A 25,939-nucleotide genomic window follows, 5' to 3' on the forward strand; every position below is an offset into this window, starting at 1 on the left:
TTCCCCCCTAGGACACCTCTGTAATTTATTACCAAACACTGCGAACTTACTTTTCTGTCCCCTGTACTGTCAGCTGTAGCAAAAACAAGGACACATTTGTGGTTGTGACCTCAGAACGTAGCACGGTGATTAAGCACAGTAGATACACAATGCGTGTCTGAAGAAATGAGTGGATGCGTGAGTGAGGGAGGAAGTAGGTGGGATCCCACCAGGGCAAAGCCAGAGGGGACACTGTCCCTTGCCAAGTTATGAGTGACACCAGCTCAAGGGAACTGCTGAGCTATAAGATGAGCCAGGTGCCAAGGTCAGTCATAAAGAGAAGAGATACCAGACAAGTCACCAAAACTGAAAATGGAGTATGCAGCCACAGTGGCAAAAATTGGGAGCCTCAGGCGAAGGCTGTCCTGGGACACAGCTGGGACAGTCATCTGGTGCCTGTGCAGAGCTCTGGCGTGTTCTGTGTAGCACAGGAAATACCCAGCTGTGTTTACAGGGCTGGAATGTTCCTCTTGGTTACCAAAGTCTCAGGGACGAGGAACAAGGCGTCCACAAGGGAGATGGGACAGACTGACTGCTACCTGACCAGGATGCCAGACATGGCCCAGACACCCTCTTCACCCGGACTCATGCTGTCCAATGTGGTGGACACTGGGCACTAGAGTGTGAAAGACACACGAGACTTCAAAGACTCTGTATGAAAAAGAATGCAAAATAGTTCATCACACTCATGGCATGTCAAAATATTTGGGTACACTGAATTAAGTAAAACATATCATTAAAGTTAATTTCACTTGTTTCCTTTGCTTTTAAAATGGGACTACTAGAAAATTTTACAGTACCCATGTGGCTTACATCTATTTCCATTGGACATCACTGTCCTTGGTATTACTGAACCTTAGCTTGTATGCAATCCAGTTTCAGATTTTAGTATTAGTGTCAGGCAATGGTTTCTAGATGATGGGTTCTTTTGTAGGAGTAAAATAAAACTCAAAAAATTATAAAGACCAGGATGCCTGGGTGGCTCAGTTGGTTAAGTGTCCAACTTCAGCTCAGGTTGTGATCTCACGGTTCGTGAGTCTGAGCCCTGCAACAGATTCTCCGCTGCCAGCACAGAGCCCTCTTTGGATCCTCTGTCCTCTTTCCTCCTCTCTCCCCACTTGTGTGCTCTCTCTCAAAAATAATTAAACATTTAAAAAATTATAAAGATCGTTACTAGATTTGCAACATTTTATTTTGCAGGAGAGGATATCTGTTAAAGACCCCATCCTCTAATATCATTTCATAAAAGAAAGGGGGTTTGGGATGCCTGAGTGGCTCAGTCAGTTGAGAGTCCGACTTCGGCTCAGGTCATGATCTCGCGGTTTGTGAGTTCGAGCCCTGCATCGGGCTCTGTGCTGACAGCTCAGAGCCTGGAGCCTGCTTCAGATTCTGTGTCTCTCTCTCTCTCTCTCTCTGCCCCTCCCTGCTCATGCTCTGTCTCTCTGTCTCTCAATAATAAAGAAACGTTAAAAAAAAATTAAAAAAAAATGAAGGGGTTTAAACACTAAGGCTGCTATTTAATTTAAAATTAAACACTATTTAATTTCATAATAATTAAAAACTCTTTAAATTGTAAAATTAAGCTTTAAGAAAATCTTTCTCATGGCCTCCTCTCTCCCCCAACACTGACGATCAGAGTTGCACTGATTCCCATGTGAAAGTACAGCTCAAAGATCCATCCACTAATTTATATGAGGCTGTGTTTGACCACCCCTGCCATGGCATGGACACCAGACACTGAGGACAGGCCATCTCCACTCGGCTCTGGACCCAGCAGCCCCTGCTCCATTCTTGGGGGGTGCTGATGCTAATATGTCAGTATGGTTTTTCCAATCTCCTATCCCAATTTTTTACCTCCTCCCACACTTTTGCTGCCCATACAACCTGGGCTCAGGACGACCCCTGACTGGGAAATACAGCTGCCTGGGGCTGTATTTAGGCCTCGTAGAAATGGCCACTGCTCCACTCTGCACAGGACCCCTTTCCTTGTTTTTTCCAGACAACTGATTCGACTGTGTTATGTTGACCAGCTCCTTCGAAATCACTGGGACCCTGCGGTTTGGGGAAAACCATGGGTAGACAGAAGTGCCTTCTCTCCAGGATGAGAAACTGCTCTCGGGAGGCAGCAAAGAGGCCTCTCTTGGGTTGCTGCCAGGATCTGTGTTAGCTGGTAGCGGGCACCACCCAGATGGCAGCTATGTGCGTGTGTGTGTGTGACTGGGTGTGTGTGCATACGTGCGTGTGCACACACATAGGGGATAATGTGCTCAAAAGGCAAGTGCAGAGTGTAGCTGGGACCAGGAAGTGTGGAGGTGGGCCAAGGCCTATTTTTGAAATGTTTCTGGAAAAGATTCCTCGGTGTCTGGGACGAGGGCTCCTTCAAGTCTTATTTTAGCCCTGCTTGAATCACATTACACAATAGTAATAACAGACAACACCTACTGAACCCTGGCTCCGTCTCAGGTCTCCTTCCAAGAGCTTTAGATCTGCGCAATGATTCTCAGAGGTAGGTGCTGGGACTCCTCCTCTCTCGTTCTGGAGGGGACTGTGAGGGCAGGTCAGTAAGCAGCAGAGCCTCCATCTAAAACCAGGTGGGCTGACTCCCGGCTCTGTGCTCTCACAGGCTCCACTACGGGACCCTTGGATAGTCATCCGACCTGCGGGCTCCCAGCCTTTATTTCACACTGGCCTTTCTCTCTGTCTTTGGTCTTGAAGGGCACATGCTGGAAGGTTCTGGAAAGAGGGAAAAATAACAAGTATCTCCCCTGCTAAAGAATGGTATCTCCCTTTGATGTTCCCTGAGCTATTATTTCCTGTTATTTCTCAGACTTTCCAGCTAAAGGATCAGAGAATAGTCCTTCATTTTACCTTTTGCCTTCAGTCCTCAGACTGAAGTAGCTGAGATAAAACCTGTGGTCTAGTGATTCCAGGAATGTATCCAGGCCCAGCCCACCGAGCTCAGGAATGGTCTGGTTGAGGGCCAAGTGTCCCTTACCTCTTCTTCTCTGGTGGACTGACAATGGTGTGCCCCCTGGAAGGTCCGAGGTAGGGAGGTAAGCAGCAAAGCCTTCCCACACCTTCCCAAGCCCTCCTAGGCAGTCCATTCAACCATCCCCAAGTCAGCCCTGCCCCACATTCTGCCTCCACCCCACCTTTCATTCTCACTTCCATCTGCCCAAGCTGGGTCCACACCCTTGCAGCTCCTAGACTATTCTTCTGCCTGTAGAGTCTCCCCTTCATCTCCTTCCTCCCTGCTTTCCACGCTAATGTCCCTAACACATGCTTCACACACCACTGTCCCTACCCTCACTCTGTGCCTTGAAGCCAAGCCCTGACTGCATCCCAAGGTCTCCCCATCGGGCTAACCCCCAGGCTTGCCCCACAGTTCCCCTGCCTGAACCTTCCAGCCCTGCTAACCTGGTTCACTCACCCACCTCCAGCACAATCTCCACACGCCTCCCCATCCCCAACCCCCACCGCCATCTTCCTGTCCAGGGCTGCCGAAATTATAGTTTTGTGCCACCCACGTCAGCCCCTACCACCACGCTTCTTGTGGGAGTTACTCTGTTGTCTGCAAAGCTATACTGTCTCCTCCGTGGGCAGGGCCCACTTTTCTACTTCTTGTTCTCAAGGCAAGTTAGTCAACCGACCAGAGTCAATGTCCTCGTCTCTAAACCCGAATCACAGCAAGGTGGCTGGGAGGCTTAGCCGGGAGAACATATACAAGGTGCCTACCATGTGTCATGGGAATAGTTTGATCAATAAACATTGGCTGTTTGTGGTCCCGGATTTATGTGCTAACACAGAGAATCCTTTGTTGAGTGAAGGTGGTTTTAAATTTCCCGTGATTTGATTTCCTCCCTCTGTTCCGGAGGATTCTTTCCCGCACCTGCACTCCCAACCCTCATGTTTTCAGTAGACAGTTTGAGAGTGAATCCAGTAAGATGCCCTTTGAGTTCACAGTCCCTCAGCGGGTACCGATGAAAGGCTGAGTGCTGGGCACTCTGCTGGCATACCCGCCCCAAGTTGCTCTAGGTCACAGGGGGGAGAGGATGTGTGTCCCTCAGGGTAATGAGTGCTCAGAGGTGAGCACAGGAGTGAGAAGGAGCCTCTGAACTTAGCCCAAGAGGGTGAGATGTCTTCCTGGAGAGCACTCCCTGACCCCATAGAAGGATGCCCTGAGCAGACAGGGCAGCAAAGACGAACAGGAATGAAGCCTCGAGCACAGTCGGGCAGCCGCGAGCCCTAGCTGGCTGGGGAAGAAGTGAGCTGGCAACATTTGAAAGATCTCAGATGGGGAGCAAAGGGTCTGCATTTGGAAAGCTCTCCGTGGAGGAACAGGAGAGGATGGACGGGTGAAGAGTCAGCGCCATGCTGGAGGGCGGTAGGCAGCTGCTGCACTCACCCAGGTGAGAGGGGACAGCCACGGAGCATGGCAGCAAGGCCAGGGCCCAAGGGCTGTCTAGGAGACAGAGTCAACAGAATGAGGGCAGACAAAGCCGGGCTCCAAAGGTTTGGGCGTGCGTCATAGGTAAACAGCGGGACCTATCATGAGATGGGGCAGGTGAGAGCAAAGCGGGTGCCTGCTGTCTTGAGAGATGGTGGCAGTGGGCTCAGCGAGGCTTGGGGTAAGGAATAAGTGTGTCCATTTGACAAATCAAGGAGAAATGCAGAAGAGCAAAGAATCGGGAGAGCAGATACTGCTCTCGTTAGCATTAGGGTCATGGTGGGGGCAGAAGGTGACAGCTGTCTGGATACATGTGTTCCAGTCAAACATCAGGGTTCCTCCTGCTGCATCAGGGATACCAAGGATAACTACAGCGGCATTAGCCGATCCTGCCCTTGTTACTCCAATGGAACTCTGGCCGCTACATGACTCCGTGGGTCCCCCTTCTTCTGTCACATCGTGCATCCTTCAGCTGCTTTTCCAGCCCGCTGCTCGCGTCACTCCATCCCACTGTCTGTCACCCTGGCCAGCACCAGCTTTCCACAGCCGCCTGCCCACAGCTGTCACCTCCTCTGCTCTTTTCATCTCCCGTCAGACACGGTTCCACTTCCTGGCCCCCGGCCCTTACATCACTCCCTCTGCTGGCCTTGGCTTCCATTCCCACTATTTTAAAAGTACACATTTCACCAGACGGGGTGTCGCGATTGCCTCATTGCTTATTTTGTGCTCTGGTTTTTAAAGTAAGTTTGACATTCAGGCAAGCGAAGTGTTTTGGCGCCAGGAGCCAAGGCTGAGGCAGGAAGTTCTGTGCAGAACTTCTCTGCCTGCACCCTCTCCACCCCCGCACCACCTTGTTCTTGGAGCACACCCCAACTCAGAAGTGGAGGATGGGGCGCGGAGCCAGGACCTCTCCAAACTCATTCCCGCAGCTCCCTGCTCCCTCGGGGCTGGCACCCTCTCCCCCCTGCTTCCCAGACCTGCTGCGGAGCCTGGAAAGATCACAGGGCCTGGGTGCTAATGCTGATCCTGGTATTAAAACCATTCTGGCAACTCATCACAGCTAACAGTCACGAGTGCTTACTAGGAGTTGAAGACCATGCTCAGCATTCGACGTGGATTATTTTGGCTCACCCTGACAGCATCCCTGGGTGTGGTTATTATTCCCATTTCACAGATGACAAACTGAGGCTTGAGGAGCTTGAGTAACTCACCCAAGGAGCAGCTAGCAAACCGGCAGACATGCCGTAGCTCAATGCTCACAGGGCAAGGAGACCTAGCCCTGCCACTCAGTCCACCAGTTACGGTGCCTGGGCTCCGTTTCCTCCCCTGTGAGGTGGCGGTGTCCCCTTCACCCAGGCGCTATTAAGGTCATGTGACAGGGATGTGAGAGTGCTCGGTGAAGTCTCCTAGAGAGACGAGGCGCGGCCACTCTCGTTGTGAGGACTCGCTGAGGTTCCAATCTTACTTAGGAATGGTGCCAGCTGCCTGAGCCTCCCAGGATGTCCTTGAGCCCGTTCTGCTAGGCCCATTTCTTCCTGGCATTAGAGGCACAATGGGGTACATCACACCAGACGATCGTTCTTTGAAGTGCTGGGAGGTAATGGTGACCGAACACAAGAGTGGCAATAAAGGACAGCTCTAAAGGTCCTGCAGGCCCTCTAGTCCCCTTAGGAAGGGAAGTGTGTGAGGAGAAGGATTTATCCCCAGGGGGAGGGGAGGTGCTGCTGAGATGGAGGGAGCCGTGCTTCTGGAAATAGCCTCCAATCAGATTTAGTTCCTAAGTCAGTTTCTGCACATTCTTACCAGAAGTGTTTTCAACCAGCAAACAGGGCTGGAAGTGACCTTAATAAGCATCTCTGAGCTACTTCTCTCTTCTTTCCCATAAGGAAACAGATACCCTGATAGCTGAAGAGTTGGCCACTATCTTGGACAGGACCCAGGGCTTCCCACGCTCAGTCCAGGGGCTCCCCTCCATTTTCTCAGACTGCCACGGTGTGCGAGAAAATGTCAGAAAACAATCAGAAGAGAAGCAGGTTATTGAGAATGAACTAAGAATCAGGCTTCGTGCTTGGCTCTTGGCCAAAGGGCCGAGAAAGGTGAAGAGAGCAGGTATGAAACACTTGACCGGGTAGTGGTGCGGCCCATGACCTTATGAAAGGTGGTCCACGTCACTGATCCATGGGGACAGGCAAACCGAAACCATGGTAAGATAGCACAACTCAACCTCTCAAGGCCTCAAGTGAGACTGACCGCCAATCACTAGTGCCTCACTGCAAAGATGCGGAGCAATTGGACCTCTCATGTGCTGCTGGTGGGGTGGAAACAGGTGCGACAGTTTCACTGGGGGTTTTGCAGCATGTACCAATGCTTCTCGGGATACGTCCACATGTTCATCAAAAGACAAGGACACGACTAACCAAAGGAGCATGGATCATACGAGCCTCACACTGGAAAAAGCCCAAAGGAGCATTCAAAGCAGAAGATATATACATTGCAACATACAAAGAAATACTATACAGCAACGAGAAAAAACACGCTGTGTCTCGCAAAATGTGGCTAGATTTCACGCATGTAATTTTGAGGGAAGCCAGACACACAAGAGTACATACCGTGGAAGCCCATTTTTATATATAAAATTCAAAAACAAGCAATGCTAGACAATGGCATTTGAAGTCTGGATCGTGTTACCTATGGTGGGGAGTAGGCGCGGGGACATATGGGTGGTTCTGGATGGCTGAAACTCAGTCTTCTTTTTCTTTCTTTCTTTCTTTCTTTCTTTCTTTCTTTCTTTCTTCTCTCTCTCTCTCTCTCTTTCTTTCAGATTTGATTTTTAAGTAATCTGCATTCAACATGGGGCTTGAACTCACAACCCCAGATCAAGAGTCCCACGCTCCACTGACTGAGCCAGCCAGGCACCCCAAGTGTCTTCTTTTCCTTGAGGGAGATATTTGATGTGGGAATGTGGGCATGTTCTCTCTGGAAATTTCTTCAAGTGGTCCATGTATGAACTGTCAGCTTTGCTGTATATATGTGCTACTTTGATTCAAAGTTTACTTAAGAAAAGATGGAGAGAGGTTCTGGGTCTTGGTGTGTATTTTGGTCTTGCAGGGATATTTCAAAAGCTGCAGAAGTGAAAGAATTCAATACAGCCTATGACATAAGCAAGAGCCACAACCAAGCTCAACAATGCCTTCTATTTCCCTCAGAACTCTAGCTGTCTGGGTGCCCATGACAGCACTAAAGAGAACACCCCAGAATGCAGAGTGCAAATCCAGGGTCTCCTCCTCAACCTTCTGCCTTCTTAAAAGGGTACACCCCAAAAACAACTAGAAAAAAAATAATTTGGAGGAGAGAATGATGCCACCTTCCCCTTGGTGTCACTGGCCCCTGCGAGCACAGGTTGCTTGTTCTCAAGGCTAGCTTAAGGGAGAAGTCTTTGGGGGGGGGGGGGGGCCACTGCTGAGAAGGTACTGGTGGCCTGTGGAAGGTACTAAGGAATGTCAACTTTTGTTCAGAACGACCCTTCCCAACCTCCTCCTTTCTTCTACAGAAGGATGCTCCCAGCTTAGCGTTCCAGACTTGCCTGTGGTTCCCACGGTTTGTATGTCCCAAATGGCAATGTCTCTGCTATTCCTGAATAAGCTCATTTGTTGCTGGATAACCTTTGCTGTTTAACTTTTAAGGCTGACACCTAATAACCTAAGACTCAATAATCTGTAGGATAAATTTTTCAGGGGCAGTATTTTCATTCCAAATCAGTTTCTCCTCCTGGGTCCTGAACACACTTCTCCATCTCTTTCCACATCTCTTTCCATCACCTCCTTCCCCAGGCAGCATGCAATAAGGGAGGCAAACCCAGCGGGGAGTGAGGGAAAGGTGGGCTCCAGAACCAAAGCCATTTAGTGCCTTTCAAAGGCACACAGGTCCTTCCTAGTCTTGGTGACAGAACACCAGAAGAAATTATTGACTCCGTTAACTACCTGAAATATGTTATATCTATGCCTCCAAGCAAAGCTAAAATAGAGACATCAAACTAATTGGGAATTGGGAAACAGAGTCCTCAAGCATCATCTCTTCTCCTTCTCCTTGTCCCACAAGCACCAGTAAACACACCACACACACACACACACACACACACACACACATATACATATATATACCCCAAACATCTTAAAATTTGAGTTTCAGCCAAGCATTGACTAGCTGTATGATCTTGGACATGTCCCTTAAGCCTTCTGAGCCTGGATCTCTTTAGCGAGGTATAGGCTTTATCTGGTATTCTTGCTCTCCTGCCTAAGTCTTCATTACCAGGACTGATGCTCAGTCCTAAACCTAGCAGTCAGATGGGGGTAAAGGACAGACTCCTTTTCCAGGTCCCCATCAATAACTTTTTCCTCTGGACCAGTACTCACTTCTCGCCTCTCCCACCTCACCCCAGAGCAAACTCCCCACCCCAGGGGGATCCTCGCCCTGAGGATCCCACATCACACTCCACCCGCCTTGGATCAGCCCCAGTTCAGGCCAAGTTTGGTTTTGGACATTGCCTACCCTCCTCTGGGGCCGGGGGGCCGGGGGGCCGGTGGGGGGGAGGGTGGCAGTGGTGGTCCCGTGCAACACTGCTGTCTGGCACAGTTCTGCTCAGTCCTACTTTGGTCCCCCTTCCTGTTGGCAGGAGCTCGGCTGACCCCGTACCAGCTAGGGCATCTCCGGGGGTTGCTGAGATGATGAGGAAGTGCTGAGACAAAAGCGAAGGCACCCCAATGTTGACTGGATTAACACTTTGCTACAATGCAGCCCCACGCTTCCCTTTCAGAGTTATTCTCCCCTCCATCATCCCCACTCCAAGGAAATTACGCTGACTCACACATAACACTGTGGCTCTTCCAACCAATCTCCTCGTCTTCACATATGTTGTTCCCTCAACCTGGGATGCCTGCTGCCCCCTACCTGTCACCCTCCATCCCAGCTTAAATACCATTTCCTCTGAAAAGCCTCCACCTCTCATCCACATGTAAATGCCTTCTCCTGGGTAGGCCGGCTTCATGCTGTTTTGACATTCTTATAGGAAAGCTCCTAAACTTGTATGGTTTGCTCCATGACCAAGACAGTAATAGCAACACCAAAACCAGAACAGGGTGGGAGATGGGCACGTGGGAATCAAGGACAGGAAGTCTGTGCATTAGCTCCAGAATCAAAAATATGGCCTCAGAGCAATCCACAGTTGAGTATCAGGAATCAGTCCCATGTGCATTTCCCCCATAGACCATGAGCTCCCTGGGAGTGGGGACCAACTTCTAGGGTAGAGCTTGGCATGTGGTTAGTGCTCAATGAATGGGTCAAATGGAAAAGAAAGGGAAAATGAATGGATGATTGAGAGGCATAATGTCAAAGCTGGAATGAGCTTAAACAAGGTGTGAGAACACATTAGCTAATCCGGTTTGTTCAGAGGAATTCTCATCAGCAAGTTTTCTTGACTGGTCCCCTTTCAAAGGCTGAGATGCTGCCTCTTCAGGAAATCCACCTGAAACTCACAGAGCAGGCAATGATGGAGGGACAGGGGCAGCAGGCAAGGACCCAGGGGACCAGGAGTGTAAGGAATCCTGGCCCAGAGGCACCTTCTATCTCTGCCTGTATGTCTTCTCTTCCACTCCTACCCTGGGGAGAACCCCTTCCTGCGCCCAGTATCTGGTACTCAAATTGCCACCCAGGGTAGCAGATACTGTTCTCCTGAAGAACCACTTCTAGGATATTCAGAAACTCCTTCTGCTACCACTCTCCAAGGCTCCCTGGGACTCCAGGATGCTCTGGAGTGAAGCACACTCAGAGCTACTATCCACAGGCTCACCAACTCCTATATTGAAAAATGGTGCACAGGAGGGATCAGAACGTAGCAGATGGGGAGAGCATGTTTGCAAAAGCTAAGTGGCTGTGATGGGTTTCCTCTCTCCTCCTCTCTGCCTCGATGTAGAATCACCAACTCTGTGCTAAGCTAGTGGAAGAGGCTTGACTCTGAGGGAATATGAACATTTTTTATGCTTAGCTGTTCCAGCCGTAACGATTTTTATCCTATTACTGCTAAGTGACGAGTACAAGGAGAGAAATGATGATGATCTTTGGCAGCCATTCCAACCGAGTAAATACAAGGAGGCGAGAAAGGCGATCCCAGACTGGGCCACTGCCCCTTCATTTCCCAGGATGAAAAGGAGCAAAGGAAAAATGTCTTCCTGGTGAGATGTATCGAAGTGTGGAATTTTCTCTCCAGGCAAGCGATGGGTATCCCACTGTTGGAACCATTTAGCACTGCACTGGACAAAGGCTGGGAGAGTATGCTGAGGGGAACAATCAAACCAGCCGGCCAGGAGGAGGTGACCTAATGAGGCTTCCCAGCTGTAACGCCTTGCAGCTCACGGCTCATGGGCACAGTCCACCCTGCCACCTGCTCCCTTGCAATCAAAGCAAACCCATAATAAGTATTGCTAGGCAACAGCAAAAATACACGTTTGCTTTATCAAAATATTTCCTCCCATCTTGAGGGGTGTGCCTCCGTTTAATGGCTTCTTGTCTGCCAGATGTTTTATGTGCTACTTGGATGATGGCAAATCCAGCTGTTACCACCAAAATGTGGTGACAGCGGGGTGGGGGGGGGGGGAGGGAGGGACACCTGGAAAATGAGGACTATTTGTTGGACCAGTCAGTGCTTGATAAACAGGAGAGCTCCCCTGGGAGATCTTTTCAGGCTCACCCCAGCTAGCCGCTATCTCTTCCTTACACTGAAATAGTTACTCATGGCGCACTACCCCCACCCCGATAAAGGCAGCCACATCTTTATCCTCGTGACCCCGCAGGGCCTAGGAAGTGTCCTGGGAGTTAAGGCTCTTGTAGGCATTAACAAGATTTTGGGTCTCAGGGGGGAAATGTGGCAGTAAGTTGCTCCGATGCAAGCACAACTTTTGGGTTCCCACAGAGGCGGGTGGGAGAGGCGAGTGCATGTATGCGGATACATCTGGAAAGAGAAGACCAAGCATAGAAGAACGCACTTATGTACAACTGCAGTGACTTGTGCACTGATAAAGCTTCAAGGCCACCTAGTCTGAGTGCAATGAGAACACAAAGCCAAGAAAGGAGCAGGGATGTGAGAAAGGCCATTGCTGGTCACCTGGTCCCCACGCCTTTCACAGGCCCTGGACCAGGGATGGGGAAACTGAGCTATGGCCAAGACATGTCTAAAGGCTGATGATAGCATGTTTCAATCTCAAGACCGTGAAGACTGCATTAGGTTAAATGTGGGTGGGCATGGGAAGGTTAGGCTGTCAAACTCAAAGGGTGAATGAGCAAAGGATCCACTTGAAACCATAGTTACTCATTTTCTAAACTATCCTGGGTGTGGACATCACTCACTGGCACCCCCACGAAGCCCGGGAATGGGGAGCTCCAAGCCTGCCTGCTGGCCTTGGTCATTCCACTCTCCAGGGCAACCCGGCCATCTCCACAAAATACCCTGGGCTCCCTGGCTCAGAGGACCAAGAGAACAAGGTGACTGTTCCATCCTGTATGGGGAAATGAAGCCCCCAGCCTCTCTGGGGCTGCCTTCCCACGCTGCCCCACCACGACGTCCTGGTCAGGGGTTCCACGCTGTCAGCGCATTTGGCTTTTACATAGGCCCAGCTGCCTGTTGGGTGAGAACTTCGGCAGCCTCGTCCTCCTCCCCCACCCCACCTGCTGCCCCCCTCAGTCTCACAGCATCTTTGGATTCCTGAGTGATGCCCCCCAGTGCCCGCCTCTCAGCAATGCTTGCTCTAATGCTCAGCTAATAGTTCTGTCTCAGGCGCTGTCCGCACGCATCCTATAAATCAGAATCCAATTACTGTGGTAAGAAAATTGGAAGCAAATTTAATAAGCTCAGGCCACTCCCCCATGCTGTTTCTTCACTCTTCTCTTTCCAGTAATGAGGGAAAATGCCTTTTTCCTTTCACTGAGTCTGTTCTCCTGTCCCCTCATCTAAAGCCCCCGAGCATGGAAGGAGTGGACGAAGGGGGCTTCTTCTTGGCCCTCTTTCCCTCTTTGCACATGAGGCAGATGGGAGGAAATAGTCAAGTGTCTCTGCAGGCTTAACCCCCCTCTCATTTGTTCAACAAATGTTTCTGGAAATCCTAGCCCACACCAGGCTCTGTAATAGGTGCTAGCAAAGATGGGTCTCCCAGAAGGCCAAAGGCCTTGTCCTGCTGCTGGGGCTGCTGATGCATGTTGATGTTTCCCTCTTGAGAAGTCAGCTAACAAGTGGGGCTGGCTTAACAGCAATGGCTCTCACTGCAACTTTGCCCCTCAGGAGACATCCAGCGATACCTGGAGACATTCTGAGTTGTCACACGTCGGGGCTGCTCCTGGCATCTAGTGGGTGGAAGCCAGAGATGCTTCCCACCTCCTACAATGCACAAGACAGCCCCCACAGCAAAGTATGATCCAGCCCCAAATGCCAGCCACTGATTGAATCCCTGGTCTATAGGATATTGGCCACCAGAGGCCACAACTGGTCAGAGCTGTGACAGGCAGGGCCCAAGAAGGGCCCCAGGCACTGCATCAGGATGAAGTCAAGATACAGGGAGGCTGGACTCACAGGATTAAGGGACTTAGCTGGGGGTTTTAACCTCCTGGACACAGGCTCCGTGGGAAGCAAGGGCTGGAAGTAGGAGATCCTGGAGACAGAAGGTCACCCCCCCAGTGGGGCCCATCTGAGGGAAGAACACTGGGCTTTGCTGGTAGTTGCCGGAATTCTCATTAGCACAAGAGTGATGTGGTCACAGGGTCAGCCCCATACCAGACTTAGCCTGGAGATGGCCTCTCCTGATGCTAGCCTGGGGCTGTGCATACAGTTGGAGCTTAACACCCCTGCCATGGCGGCCGGGTCCCTTGTGCTGGCCTTCATTCCCAATCACTCATCCTCCCCCATCCCTGGCCCTCATTCCCAACCACCTGTCCTTCCCTCTTCCTGCTCTTTCAGATCAGGATCCACAAATCTGAAATTCTCTGCTCCCAGAACCCCAGCTCCCACAGGGCAAGGTTAGTGCCCTGAGGCAGACATATGGCTGATAGACTTTTCCCCTCTGTCTTCCCAAAGGGGACCTGGATTTCATTTAAATCCTCTCTCCTCCTCTTGCTGCCATGCCAGCAGATCACACTCACTTAACAAATGCAACACGCTGCAGCGGGCCCTGAATAGGACCCAGTAAACATGAGTCCTTGGCAATAGTCTCAGTTCTTCCCCCACAACCAACACATATGTCCGGCCTTGTAAACCGCTTTCATTTCTGCCTCTCAGATCGCAGACCAGGGTGAATGCACAAATTCATCCTATTCAACGCATCCCCTCGAACCTGTCTGGTCAGTGAACCCCCACCGCCTGCCCTCCTTCTGCAGGTTAGGGTACAGCTCTCACCCGGATGCATCTGCTCCTTTCCCGGCAGGAAGCATCCATTTGTCCTTCCAGAGGGTCTCGCCATCTGGACTCAGGACAAGGAGGGACCTGTCTGGAACCAGTGGGGCTTCTCAGCCTTCTGTGTTCTATTTGCTCTTCTCCTACGTGTAGTCTCTACTCAGGGAAATAAAATGATCTAATTTTTAAAGAAAATTATAGCAGGTATCAGGGAACATGATACGTGCTGGGGAATTTTAACAGCAATAATACAAGACTCTGACTTTAAGAAGCTTTCAGGACGGCAGCAGGGAGTGTTCGAGGCACAGCCGGTGCCCTGGATCTCTGTCGGTGGGGGTCTTCCTGCTGCTAAGGAAGAGTCTCGTGGGTACCATAAGAAGAGAGTTAAGTTTACAAACCCTCCAAGTTAGAAGCCACAGATACCTTATAGCTCATCGCTCTGGCTTTTATTTATGTGGGGCAACCAGGACTCCAGCTCTGTTTATGAATGACAGTCACTGACAAGGCCTGGTTGAGCTGCTCCATGGGAAACATGCTATGTAAGTCAAGGTTTCTGAGTTGTATGGCCTTGTTGGGGAAACTGAGTCTACCAGCCTTCACAGACTGCCAACTTAAGCACCACCAGACTGACCAGCCTCATAAGTCATGAAAATTCGTACTGCCCTGGTCATAAACCCATGTCCACAAGTGGGTACCCACAGACCCGAACAAAGGTAGAAAGCTAAGAAGCTCATGACAGCCATACAGCTTCTCAATTTAACCATGCCTTCAAGGCCCTCTACCCTCCACAGGCCAGTCTGCCATTTGAAGCTGGTGCAAAGTGAAATTCTTGCAGGAGACACAAACTCCTGTCCATGGGCCATTAGTGCAGCTGGGTCTCTCAGTTGTGGGCTAGGAGGCCAGCACAGGGGAGCTGGGATCGAGGCTGACCTGCTGATTCAGGCCTCATCAGGAAGCAAAGGGCCGCTTCGACTCCAAGAAGGATTGGTAATGAGGCAACGTGCCATCACAAAGGCTCTTCTTGTTTAGAAAGAACCTTCCTGCATTGTTCCAGGCCTGATCTCCGCAGCCCATCCGAAGGTGTGGCCTGACCAAGGACATGGCAGACTGGAGGCCGTGTGAACGGGCTGCTCTGAAGCAGACAGCAATGGCATGTAAAGAGGCCCCTCTGATTTTTCCATCTCACAGGACGAAGTGCGCCTGGGCTGTCAGAGGAAAGGACCTCCTCCAGCGACAGATGAGGCCACCAACCTAACTTCCCAGGGATCTGCCCATCCTGCCCTCCCTCTGTTTGAAAGCCAGGCCAGGCCGTGGGACTCTGCCAGGGACAACGGGCCCAGGCTACAGGGTCTTTAGTGCTCTGTGACTTTGCGCTGAGGAAGGCAAGGTGCAGGGGGCTCCCCCATTCTCCCTGCAGGCGCTTGGGGATGCCTGGCAGCAGTGAGCAGCACAGAGAGGGTAAACTACCACATCACAAAACTTCAGCATCCAGCCGGCCACGGACGGTTTGCCTGCCCCCATTGTTGGCATGGGCACCGCGCAAATCAAGCCTGCTGTGGCTCTGTCATGACCTCAGGGAAGGGCAGAGAGTAATAAGGGGGAAAACAGGGAAGTACCTCAAATGGCGAGTGTCCGGGACGGCCCGATTGCTGGAGATCCGCTCGCTTTCCCGCTGGTTGAAAGCATACAGCTTATAGGGATCGTCACCAATGCGCCACTTTTTGGCGTTCAGATACCGCCGCTCATCAAACTGGTCCCACGGGTCTTCCCAGTCAGTGTCCAAATTCTGTGTAGCACAAACGGGCAGTCCGTGAGAATGGCTCCCAGCCCTCCATCAGCCCTCTCTGTCAGCGCCCAACTGCAGAGAACGGAGTTTTCCTGGCACAGTCCAGCCCAAAGATGGGGCCAGAGGTAGGACGTTAGTAACACCCCCAGCAGCAATAACAGAGAACAACACAATGAAGACAGCTACCATTTGCTGAGTGCTATGTAGCAGGTGTTGTACGAGAACCTTTACCCACTTCTTATAGTAGTTCTAAGAGGTGGACAGTTCTCACATTCCCATTACATGGACAAGAAAACGGCCTGAATAAACTAAGTACCTTGCTCAGGATCCCACAGTTCGGAAGTGGCAGGGCTGGGACTTGGGTCCTAGAAGCCTGACCCCAGAGGCCAGCTCTCCAGGGTAATTTGAGAACACCTGGCTGAAAAGTACCAACACACAGCAGGTGCAAAATGAGTGTCATTCCCCCCTGTGCCACAGGAAGAGATGAGTAGTAGGCGCTCCATCTATAATGGTGTGCTACCCACCAGATGGACCCTGGCGTGTTCCTTTCTTCCTCCAACCCCAGACTCTGTGGTTATTTTTAAGAAGCATCAGTCCCTCACCGTACGTGGAGACAGCGCTTGAGAATGCAGAAGGTGGCTTCTGTACTCAGGATCTTGTTCCATCCTCCCTAAACTCTCTGTGCTGAGCTGGGAAGACACGTTTTCACAAGGCTTACAGGCTCGTCTGCACAGGTAGACGGTGGCAGAGGCCCAAAGCGGAGCGCAGTCTCCTGGGCCCTCCGGGGCCTCCACACAGCAGAGGAGGTGAGGAGATTTACACGGGGAGGGGACGGCTCCTGCCCAGAGCCAGGCCGCCTCGTCTGCCCTGCCCGCACCACCTCTGCAGCCACGCGGAGACTCTGCACCCAGCCAGCAAGGTGCGGGCTTCTAGAGCCTCCACAAGCTGGATGCTTCCCTCGATGGCCACTGCCCAGTGGGTACTGACACCGTCACCTCTAGAGGAGAGCCACTGAGCCCTTTCAGGTTCGCCAAAGCAAAAAGCATTCTGTATCTCTGGAAAGAACCTATTGACCGGACTGTGCCCTGGAATGTGGGAGCTGGGGCTCTGGGGCTGGCATCATCACCAAGGATGAGATGCTCACTTATGTGTTTTGACCCTAGTTGCTGTGCAAGCGTATGAAAAGCTGCCTGGGTACTGTCCATCCCATCACCGACCAGGATGCCCTCCTGTACGTGGGGAGCCTGACAGGAAGGCCCCAGGGCAGGTTCCACACATGCTAGGGCAGGCGCCCCACCCACAGAAGGCAGCTCAGAGGGGTGGCTCGCCAGGGTACACATTTATCTCAGATACCACTTGATTTTATCTAGTAATTGATCTCTCTCTCTCTCTCTCTTCCTGTTATCTCCTTTTGAAACAGCATTCTCCTGCTAATAGCACAGAATGAAGCTTAGGAAACCAGCGATTTTTATCCAATAATGGATCTTATTAATGTCTTGGGATACTGCTGCTATACAGGGGGTGGGGTGTGAGATCCTTGGCCTGTGCTGTGCAATGTCACAGCCTGACAGCTGTCACCCATGCTTGGGACATCACTACAGAGCCACCCTGACATCCTTCTCTGCAGAGAAGGGCCATGGGGCCCCACACCACCTCCCACTGGCTCATTCCCTGTTAGATTCTCTTCAGTTCTCTACACGGTAAGTTCCTACAGAGCTCTGTGCCACAGAGGGGAGATGCAGAGACAGAAGGCTGCAGAGGGGTTGCAAGGCCACAGAGAGACATGCACGAAGACACCCATGACACCTATGCCAGAGGGGTGAGGGAAATGGGGAGGGCTTCCTGGAAGAGGTAGCAAATGAATTAGTGCTTGAAAGAGGAGCGGACAGTTTGCTTTGCTTACGAGGAAATGGGAGGGGAGATAACAGGCATACTGAAAACCCAGCTATATGGCAGGAAGACCCGGAGGAGGGGGAATCCGGTCAGGGAATGGCTAGCTCAGGGATGCGGAGGCCCAAAGCGGAAATTGCAAAGAGCACACGAGGGAAAGAAAGCTCTGAAACACAGCTGGGTCTGTATGAAGCAGGTCCAACGGAAAGGTCTCTGGCCACATGTGCAGGACGAAGTGGAGGGAAGAGACTGCCATAAGGAGCCCAGTTGGCAGGGGACCTCAGTAATCCAAGCTGGTGGGAAGGGAAGCCTGAACTGGGGCAGTGCTGGGGCATGGCTGGAAAGCTCCATGAAGCAGTTGGAGGGGCAGGCCCTGTGGAGAGGCACCGCGGCTGGAGAAAGGGCAGGTAAACACCCCTTGGCCTCATCCCCTACTCTCTATTCACACCAGACCAGGCCCAGGACCAAGAGGGCATAAGACTGGGTTGTTTGCTCCGCCCGGCGATCACCACTCTCTGGGCAGCAAAGCATCTCTGACGTCCCCTCCAGGATCTGCCTCCTTGGGGTTGGTGCCATGGGAACTCAGCTGGGATTCTGGCCCCCAGAAAGCCTAGAGCCAGAGTAACAGCCTGGCTGGCGAGGGAAAGTGTCTGAACAACCAGTCAGAGGCATCCTTGGAGGGGACTGCTCCTTCCCATGGTCATATGTACAGAGCCGGTTCACACTTTGCTGCCCTGGGATCCACTCTGGGGGTGGGGGGGAACTCTCTGCACCAGGAGCTTGGTTTTCCTATAATGATATCTGGATGTATTAAATAATAGCGAGCCTGTGTTTAAAATACTAACACTACCATCTGAATAGCAATTTCTATTTTACAAGGCAGCTTGCACATATTGGCCCAGAACGCATGCACACACAACCCCATCTGGACAGGGAGGGATGGGTATAGAGAGGCTAGCTGGCTGGCTTGCCCAAGCTTGATGGCAAAGGGACTGGTGACTGAATCCTTCCTAGAACCTCCCAACACCTCGGTCTGTTCTGTCTTACCATGGAAACAAGCCAGGGGTATCTCCTCTGCTGAGAGTGAGTGGGCAGAGAAACCACCCCCCCTTGAGGAGTGAGGTGGGGGGGCAGACCCAAAGGAAGGGCCAGCCACTCTTTCCCTGCCTGCCCCCATATCAAAGTGGCTGTAGCCCTCCCAGGATTTTTGAAGGGTCCCAGACTCCACCAGATATTTCCGGAACTAACTTGGAGTTGGTTTCCAAGCTCTTCAATGCATGAGTCCCCCTGCTCAGTCTCTGCGAGTCCAGAGTGCAGCACACGGTATCCAGGTTTTGGATTCCTTGCTTTTTGGCTCATGTGACCATCTGGGACAGTGCCTGAACACACACTTTAACCTCCGCAAACTTTCCTATTACAGGAAGAGATACTGCTCTCTTAAACAAGAACACACACGAGCCCCTACGAGACCCCACTCCAGGACCGTGTCCCCTCCTGTGTGGCCCTCACCACCATCCAGCCGCCCCGCTGCCCCCCAGAAAGTTCACACTTGACTTTCTGACCAGAATTTACTCAGTCTGGAGAGTGTGTGTGTTTCTAATGGTAAGCACGATGCCACACACAGAAAACAAAAGACAATCTTTTCTATAGAATATACCTGATTAAGTCAGCCAAACCCAGCTTAAATAATTTGGCACCAAAGACGAAAGCTCAGAAGAACATCCAAGTGGCTTCATTTCTTTCCTCCCACCATGCTTTCATGAGACACCCCCAACCCCCTTACCTCCGTCCATCCCTGGCCTGCTCCTTCTGTTCTACTTTTACACTGATTATTTTGCACTAATACTATTAGAGCTGATTATGTGGCTATTATTTTCCACTAATGCTCTTGTCTCCTCTCCTTTCCCAAGCTACCAGTTCACTTGTTACCCTAAGTTTCTTCCTTTTCGCCATCAGAACGTCTCTATCACTTGATGAGGCCTCTGTCCCATTCTGAACTGTGCTGATTATTATAAAACTTCTCAAACTTACCCTATGACAAAAGGACTAACATTCTGAGGGGACCCCTATCACGTGTCATTTACATCTAATCCTCACAATCACAGATGCCAATTTGACCATTCCCATTTTACAACTGGGGAAACCAAGGCAGAGACAGATTCAGTGACTTGCCCAATGTCACATGGGTAGTATGTTCTAGAGCCAGGATTTGAACCCCTGTAGCCTGGCTCCAGCTCCTATGCTCCCAGCTATTAGGTGACACTGCCTTATCACAGCCTCACTGCCATCTTCTTGGGTCATCTTCAAAGACTATGTGTGTGTTTCCCATCATTTTTCTCAGCCAACTTCTTTCTCTGCATGGGGATCTTCCTCCCTCAAAGGGTCTCTGTGCCCCCTTCACCATCACCCCACCCGTCTATCACTCTCCTTTCTGGGCACCTAGTCTCCGCCCAGCCATGGCAGGAAGGGTACAATTCTGCAGGCAGATTCCTATGGGAAGGTTGGAATATGCTAGGCTAACACATGGGAGATCAGAATTGAAAATAATGATATAACTTATTATTTAAAGATGAGATCATTCATCTATCCATCCAATGTTTGAAACTCCAGCATAACATTCCATTGCCCAGTGGACGTCCCTCCTGGGTCCAGACAGGGACACAGAGGTCCCAAGTAGCTCACTCCAAGCTTCAAAGGACTCCAACTTCTAGAAGTTTCCTTCTAATATTGAACCAGAATCTGTCTCCTGGCATTATCTCCCTTCTGGGTCTGTTTTTTCCCCCAGGCTATTTGATACAACTCGAATCTTTCTCATACCTTTTGGATATTTAGCTATATCTACTGCGTCTTCTAGGGCTTAACCCCTGGTACCATCATCGTAGTGTCAAAAATGGACACAGAGGAGTGCAAAACATATAATAAAGGGTCCAGGAGAACAAGACCAACTAAAAAGTTTGATAGGGTTCATCGAAGAATTCAAACACTCTGGAAACCTTTCCATACATGTAGTAAGAGAAGAGGAAACACTGCTCACAATGGAGTAACTTTTCTTTTTAAAAAAAAAAAAATTTTTTTTAACATTTGTTCACTTTAGAGACAGAGAGAGACAGAGCATGAATGGGGGAAGGTCAGAGAGAGAGGAAGACACAGAATCTGAAACAGGCTCCAGGCTCTGAGCTGTCAGCACAGAGCCCGACGTGGGGCTCGAACTCACGGACCGCGAGATCATGACCTGAGCCGAAATCGGTCGCCCAACCGACTGAGCCACCCAGGCGTCCCTAACTTTTCTATCCAGGTTTGCTACATGGGAGCTGTTCTGTGAAAATGCTGTACCTATGGTAATGTCTGCCATTTATCAGAAAACCAAAATTAATCCCACAGCCCCCCTGTCAGAACCTTAGAGGGAAGCAGTGAATGAGGGGTGCCCCAAATTATTTCTAATTCGCAAAGACCTAACATACAATGACAACTGTATTCCCAATTTCCAAATGAGGAAATTGAGGCCCGGAGGATAAATGGTCTGCCCAAGTTCGCATAGCTGAGAGGTGTCTATGTCAAAGCCGGTAGACCCGGGCCGGGTTCCAAGCTCACTACGGACACTGAAGTTCCCACCTTCACATGTGGACAGCCTCGGTTTCCCAGCACCAAGGCGAGCGTCCCTGCATTCCGCCCCCGAAGGTTTCTGCTTCCCGCACCTCAGCAGACCAGACACTCACGGGGGCCTTCATACAACCAGATCCTGCATCAATGACAACAAACTGTGTTTTAAAAGTGTATTTCTGGGCTTTCTATAAGGAAAATCTTCCGTATGAGAGGCGGGGTGAGGCCAGGGGAATATACAGGGTGTTGAAACTAGAGTTGGGAGTTGAATGGGAAGCAGACCAAATGTGACGCTGCCCTGAGGGTAAAGGTCATTGAGAAAGTAAACCTTGACCCCCAAAATGGAGAAACTGAAGCCACATCTTCCACAGTTAAGGCCAGGAAGAAGGACTAAGTGGTCCCAGATCAGTTGTAGCCCCGGCTCCCAGCAGAAGCAAATGTAATCCTATTTAGAGAAAAGCATCTCCAATTTAGGTCCCCAGGATTCCCACAAAGCTCATCAAAAGGTGAAATCACAACAGAAGAGCAGACACACAGGGAAACAAGTCACTGTTAGTGAGAGTTAGTGGAAACTATAAACAACAGATTTAGATCTTCCAAAGACTTCAGATGTAAGAGTTGGGGATACAAAATAAAGCAGAACTGTAGATAAAATGGTTAAAAAATGGAATAAAAAAAATGAGCCAAGAACAAAAGCTCATTGAAAAAGAACCGAGCATAACTTTTAGAAAGAAGAAAGTATAATAATGACTGAAGGGCAATATCAAACAGGCCAAAGAGAAACGTTTCTCATTAGCTGCAAAGCTTTTTCGCTGGAATGCTGCACCTCCCTTACCCCCGTGAAGCAGGCAGGCCAGTCGTGTTGTTCCCATTTCACAGATGAGAAAACAGGCTCAAAGAAACAAAGGAGCCTGCTTAAGACCACATGGATTGGGAGTTCACTACGAACACTCGAACCCAGGGCTGTTGGCTTCAAAGCTTGTGTTCCCTCAACATCACCAGGACATGTTTTTCATCAATCCAGGACATGTTTTACCCCCTTGCTGAGCAGTCCTTAAAAATGGAGGAGTATCTGGTCACCCCAGCACTGTTCTAATGTCCACCCAGCTGGGGACTGACCTTATTTTTCCAGCAACCAGTCCAGAGAGTGAAGAGGACAGAACAATCTCTAAGTCCTGCCTAGAGTGAATCGTCTGGGAAAGGAAGGACCCTGGGAACAGACTCCTCCCGGTGTGCAGGACAAACCCCAAGAAAGAAGGAAGGGCCAGCCGGCCCTCCACTCACTGGGGCTCATGGCAAGGGAAAGAGCTGGAAAATCCTTTTCCCTCATTTAGGGACAGCACATCAATTATGGATTATTAGATAAGATCTTCATTTTAATATTTCCACCATGTATTATCACCTCTTCCTCTCACTGGAATTCTGTCTTGGGAGTTATTTAACTGATGTGCAGAAATCTAAATTTAATTTATTATGATCTAACTCACTTTAGAAGCCAAATTACCCTGCACTGGAGAAGGATCAAGTCAATATCCCACTTGGCTTTCTATTTATCTTCTGCAGGGTTTTCTCTCCTCTTCAGGATTCATTTTATCTCGGGTGCCAGTAATAAATTTAAATTTTCCTGTGAATTAGGCAATTGCTCCTTCAATGTTGGAGTTTAATGGTTAGTATTAATTACACGAAAGTCACTCCTTAAGGAATGTGATAGATGGAATGGACATATAATAGAGGGGGAAAGGGCTATTTCTCGGATCAAATGAGGTAGCATGTAATCAGCAGGAATGAGTTTACTCTTCTATTCTAGGTCTTTCCATTTCTTCCCCAATTTCCTTTCACAACTCACACCCTCCCTCCCCCTCCACCATAGAGCCAGGTGATTAGAAAATGAATCTGCTGGGAGCTGCTTGCTGTGACTTCTCGGAGCCCCTGGAGGGCCTGCCAGCCTGGATGCCAAGCCTAGAACCCTCTCTAATGCTGGCTTCTTTCTCCATCTGCTTCCAATTACCCTCACCAAACCTCTGACAGCAAGAACCGCCACTGCCCAGCTCTCTCCTCCCTGCCACTGTCCCAACATCCACATGCCGCCTGTATCCCAACTGCACACCACATGCAAATATGACTTTGTAGCAGGCTTCGAGCTTTCTGGAAGCAGAGAAGTTCTGATAATTATTTTAATTGCCTGGAAACTCCAACTGAGAAATATAATATGATTAATGGAATGGACAGAAGCCCGGCTTTTGTTTCTGGAATAGAACAAAGGAAACGCACACAATTTGGACTGTATATGGAGATTAATTTGCTTACTAATTAGCACGAGAGGGAGGTACCAGGGAAGTGTAAGTCTGCGTGGCCGGGGAAGAAGGGCTGGCTTCCCCGCAGGTGCCTGGGTACGTGAGCATTCATGCTGATGTGTCTGCTTCCTTCCTACCCAGAGTCCTATAAATTCGAAACCCAGAGACCCTTTACGTGGACAGGCATCCCAAATTGCTTATCGCTTGCTAAAAGAATACTCCCAATTGTTGGTGGGCATGAGGCCAGAGAGAGAGCCGGCCCTACTCACATGCATTTCTGCATCCTCTCCTGCGGGTTCAAAGACTGCAGCAGTAAGCCAGGACTGGAACACCAAAAGCCTCCCCCCTTCCAGGTCTGGAATCCAGAGAGCAAGAGATCGGGGAGGGGAGATAGCCAGGGACCCCCGCGGGGCTCAGGAGAAAGAGGACTTGGTGGACTGCACAGTGGCACAGGCAGATGGATTTGTCTGCCACCAGGAGGCCGATGCTGGAGGACAGCATGCACGAAGAGATGCAACCAGTGCCCAGGGGAGACTAAGCAAAGCATCTGGATGTGGGACGAGAAGAGCTGGAAATGGGCTTAGGAAAGGAAGCCTCCGGCTGGACACAGCAGGACGCTGCAGCACACTGTCTCTGGCGTGGACCGCTGAGCCATCTTGGGCGCATGGTCACCTCATCAGACCAAAGGTGGGTCTGCAAGGGCAATGCTGTAGCCATCTTCCAACGTGGCCACAGGGGCCTCCGGCAGGACTGAGATGGGGCCTTGAGGTCAGAGCCTCACCCTATGGGAAGCAATTTCTAGAAGGAACTAATAAAGCACTACAAACAAGATTCGGATTTCTCAGCGACAGAAGAAATCTCTTTCCCAAAGTCCGGCTCCTCTCCCCTCCTTTGCCTGAACAGGGCTGGGAAATATCTTCAGGCATCATCACGAGGCCCTTTTGCCTCAAGGAACACTTACGGAGCCAAGCAATTTTCAAGGGGCCCTACTGAACCTAAGCATCTAGCAGGGGTCACAAACGAACGTGCCTTCAGGGTCACTGAGAACAGAAATGCCAGTGGATACCTTGTAAGTACCTCAAAACACCTGCCTACTCACACTCCTTAAAACTACCCTTTGGGTGAGGCAAAATATGCCTATGGGCTGAATTTGGCCTGAAGGCCATCAAACCGTGACCCTGGGGCAGGAATGGAATAAAAGGAAAAGGGTAAAGATAAAGGAGGGAAGGATGACTTAAAGGGAATAGCACTCACATTACCGGTTCTGTTCTTGTGACTTCTTTTCCCCTTCCAGGGGCCCCTTGTACATCTCAACCCAACTCCCCTGGTCAGATCTGCAGCTGCAAGAGTGTCCGTGTGTGGGAAGGTGACACACACCTTGGGCAGAGAAGGGGTGCACCGCACCAGGGAGGATCCTGTAATCTTCCACGGTTCCTTCGATGTCATAAAGAGAACGCAAGTCAGGAAAGCTGGATCCCGAGTCTGGCTCTGCTCCACACAACCTTTCAACTGCGTGTGGTCAGTTTCTCCCTCCGTCCTGAGAGCAGTACTAACCCTTACCCCGCACAACTTTACAGGCCCAGATTAGATCTTCAAAATGAGATACGGCCGGAAAAATTGCTTGGCAAAACATAATGCGTGTGTAACATATTATTATTGTCAACACTGCTGCAGTTACTATTATTTCTTTGGGGGACTGAATGCTAATGGAGAGAAAAGGCAATTTACAGCCAGCCACTTTATGTTTAGCTTCGTCCTTCTTTGTGGCAGAAACGTGGTCTCTGACAGCATCGACAGGCAACTGACCGTATGCATCACCTGACCAGCTGTGATGAAAGCAATAGGTCATTATCGATGCTGATGTGTCCTGGGACCTGGCAGGGCTGGTCTACCCAAAAGCTCCATCTCAAATATGGTTTTGAGCTCAGAGCCACTCAAATGATGAGACAGAAAACGATTTTAAGAAGTGATAGTTAAGGTTATCTCCAGCTTGGCAGGCTAGAAGCTAGCATTATGGGACCTCTGAGCTAACCGCCTTTTAACAAGTGTGGAGGTGGGGGCTTGGGGCCAGCACAGAACCTGTGCGGGCGACTCTGGGGAGAGACCTAGGGAATCTTGGGGGAGAGGTCAGAAGCCTGAGCCTACTTGAGACCCCAAGTCTCCATCAGACCAAGGAACCTGAACGTCAGGGCTCCTGCTCGACTGTGGGCCCCTCTCCTCTATCAGACACATCAGCTCTGGAGGGGCTCCTCTGGGCCTCCTGGGACTTGGCTTCAATGGCCAGTCCTACAGCTGGACTCGCAAGGAATGTGTTTAGTGAGGTTTGTGGCTTCCCCACATCTCCCTCTGGGTTCTTCCCAGACAAAGGTGACCTTGGCAAAATCAAGATGGAGATAGCCTTGGGAAGCCAGGGAAAAGGACTGATGTGGAAAGGTGATCAATTCTCACACCGG

The 25,939-nt window shown here is 50.5% G+C and overlaps 1 protein-coding gene across 3 annotated transcripts in view; it reads right to left on the reverse strand.

The window, feature by feature from the left end:
* Positions 1 to 25,939, reverse strand: part of GALNT14 (polypeptide N-acetylgalactosaminyltransferase 14) — a 210,534-nt gene that overhangs the window by 60,820 nt on the left and 123,775 nt on the right. For all 3 annotated transcript variants that reach the window (XM_060652091.3, XM_060652081.3, XM_060652102.3), the window contains exon 2: positions 15,533 to 15,702. In XM_060652091.3, coding sequence (XP_060508074.1) covers positions 15,533 to 15,702 — 170 coding nt within the window. The remainder of the gene's footprint in view (positions 1 to 15,532; positions 15,703 to 25,939) is intronic.

Source organism: Panthera onca, chromosome A3, assembly GCF_046562875.1.
Source record: "Panthera onca isolate mPanOnc1 chromosome A3, mPanOnc1 haplotype 2, whole genome shotgun sequence".
Lineage (NCBI taxonomy): Eukaryota > Metazoa > Chordata > Mammalia > Carnivora > Felidae > Panthera > Panthera onca.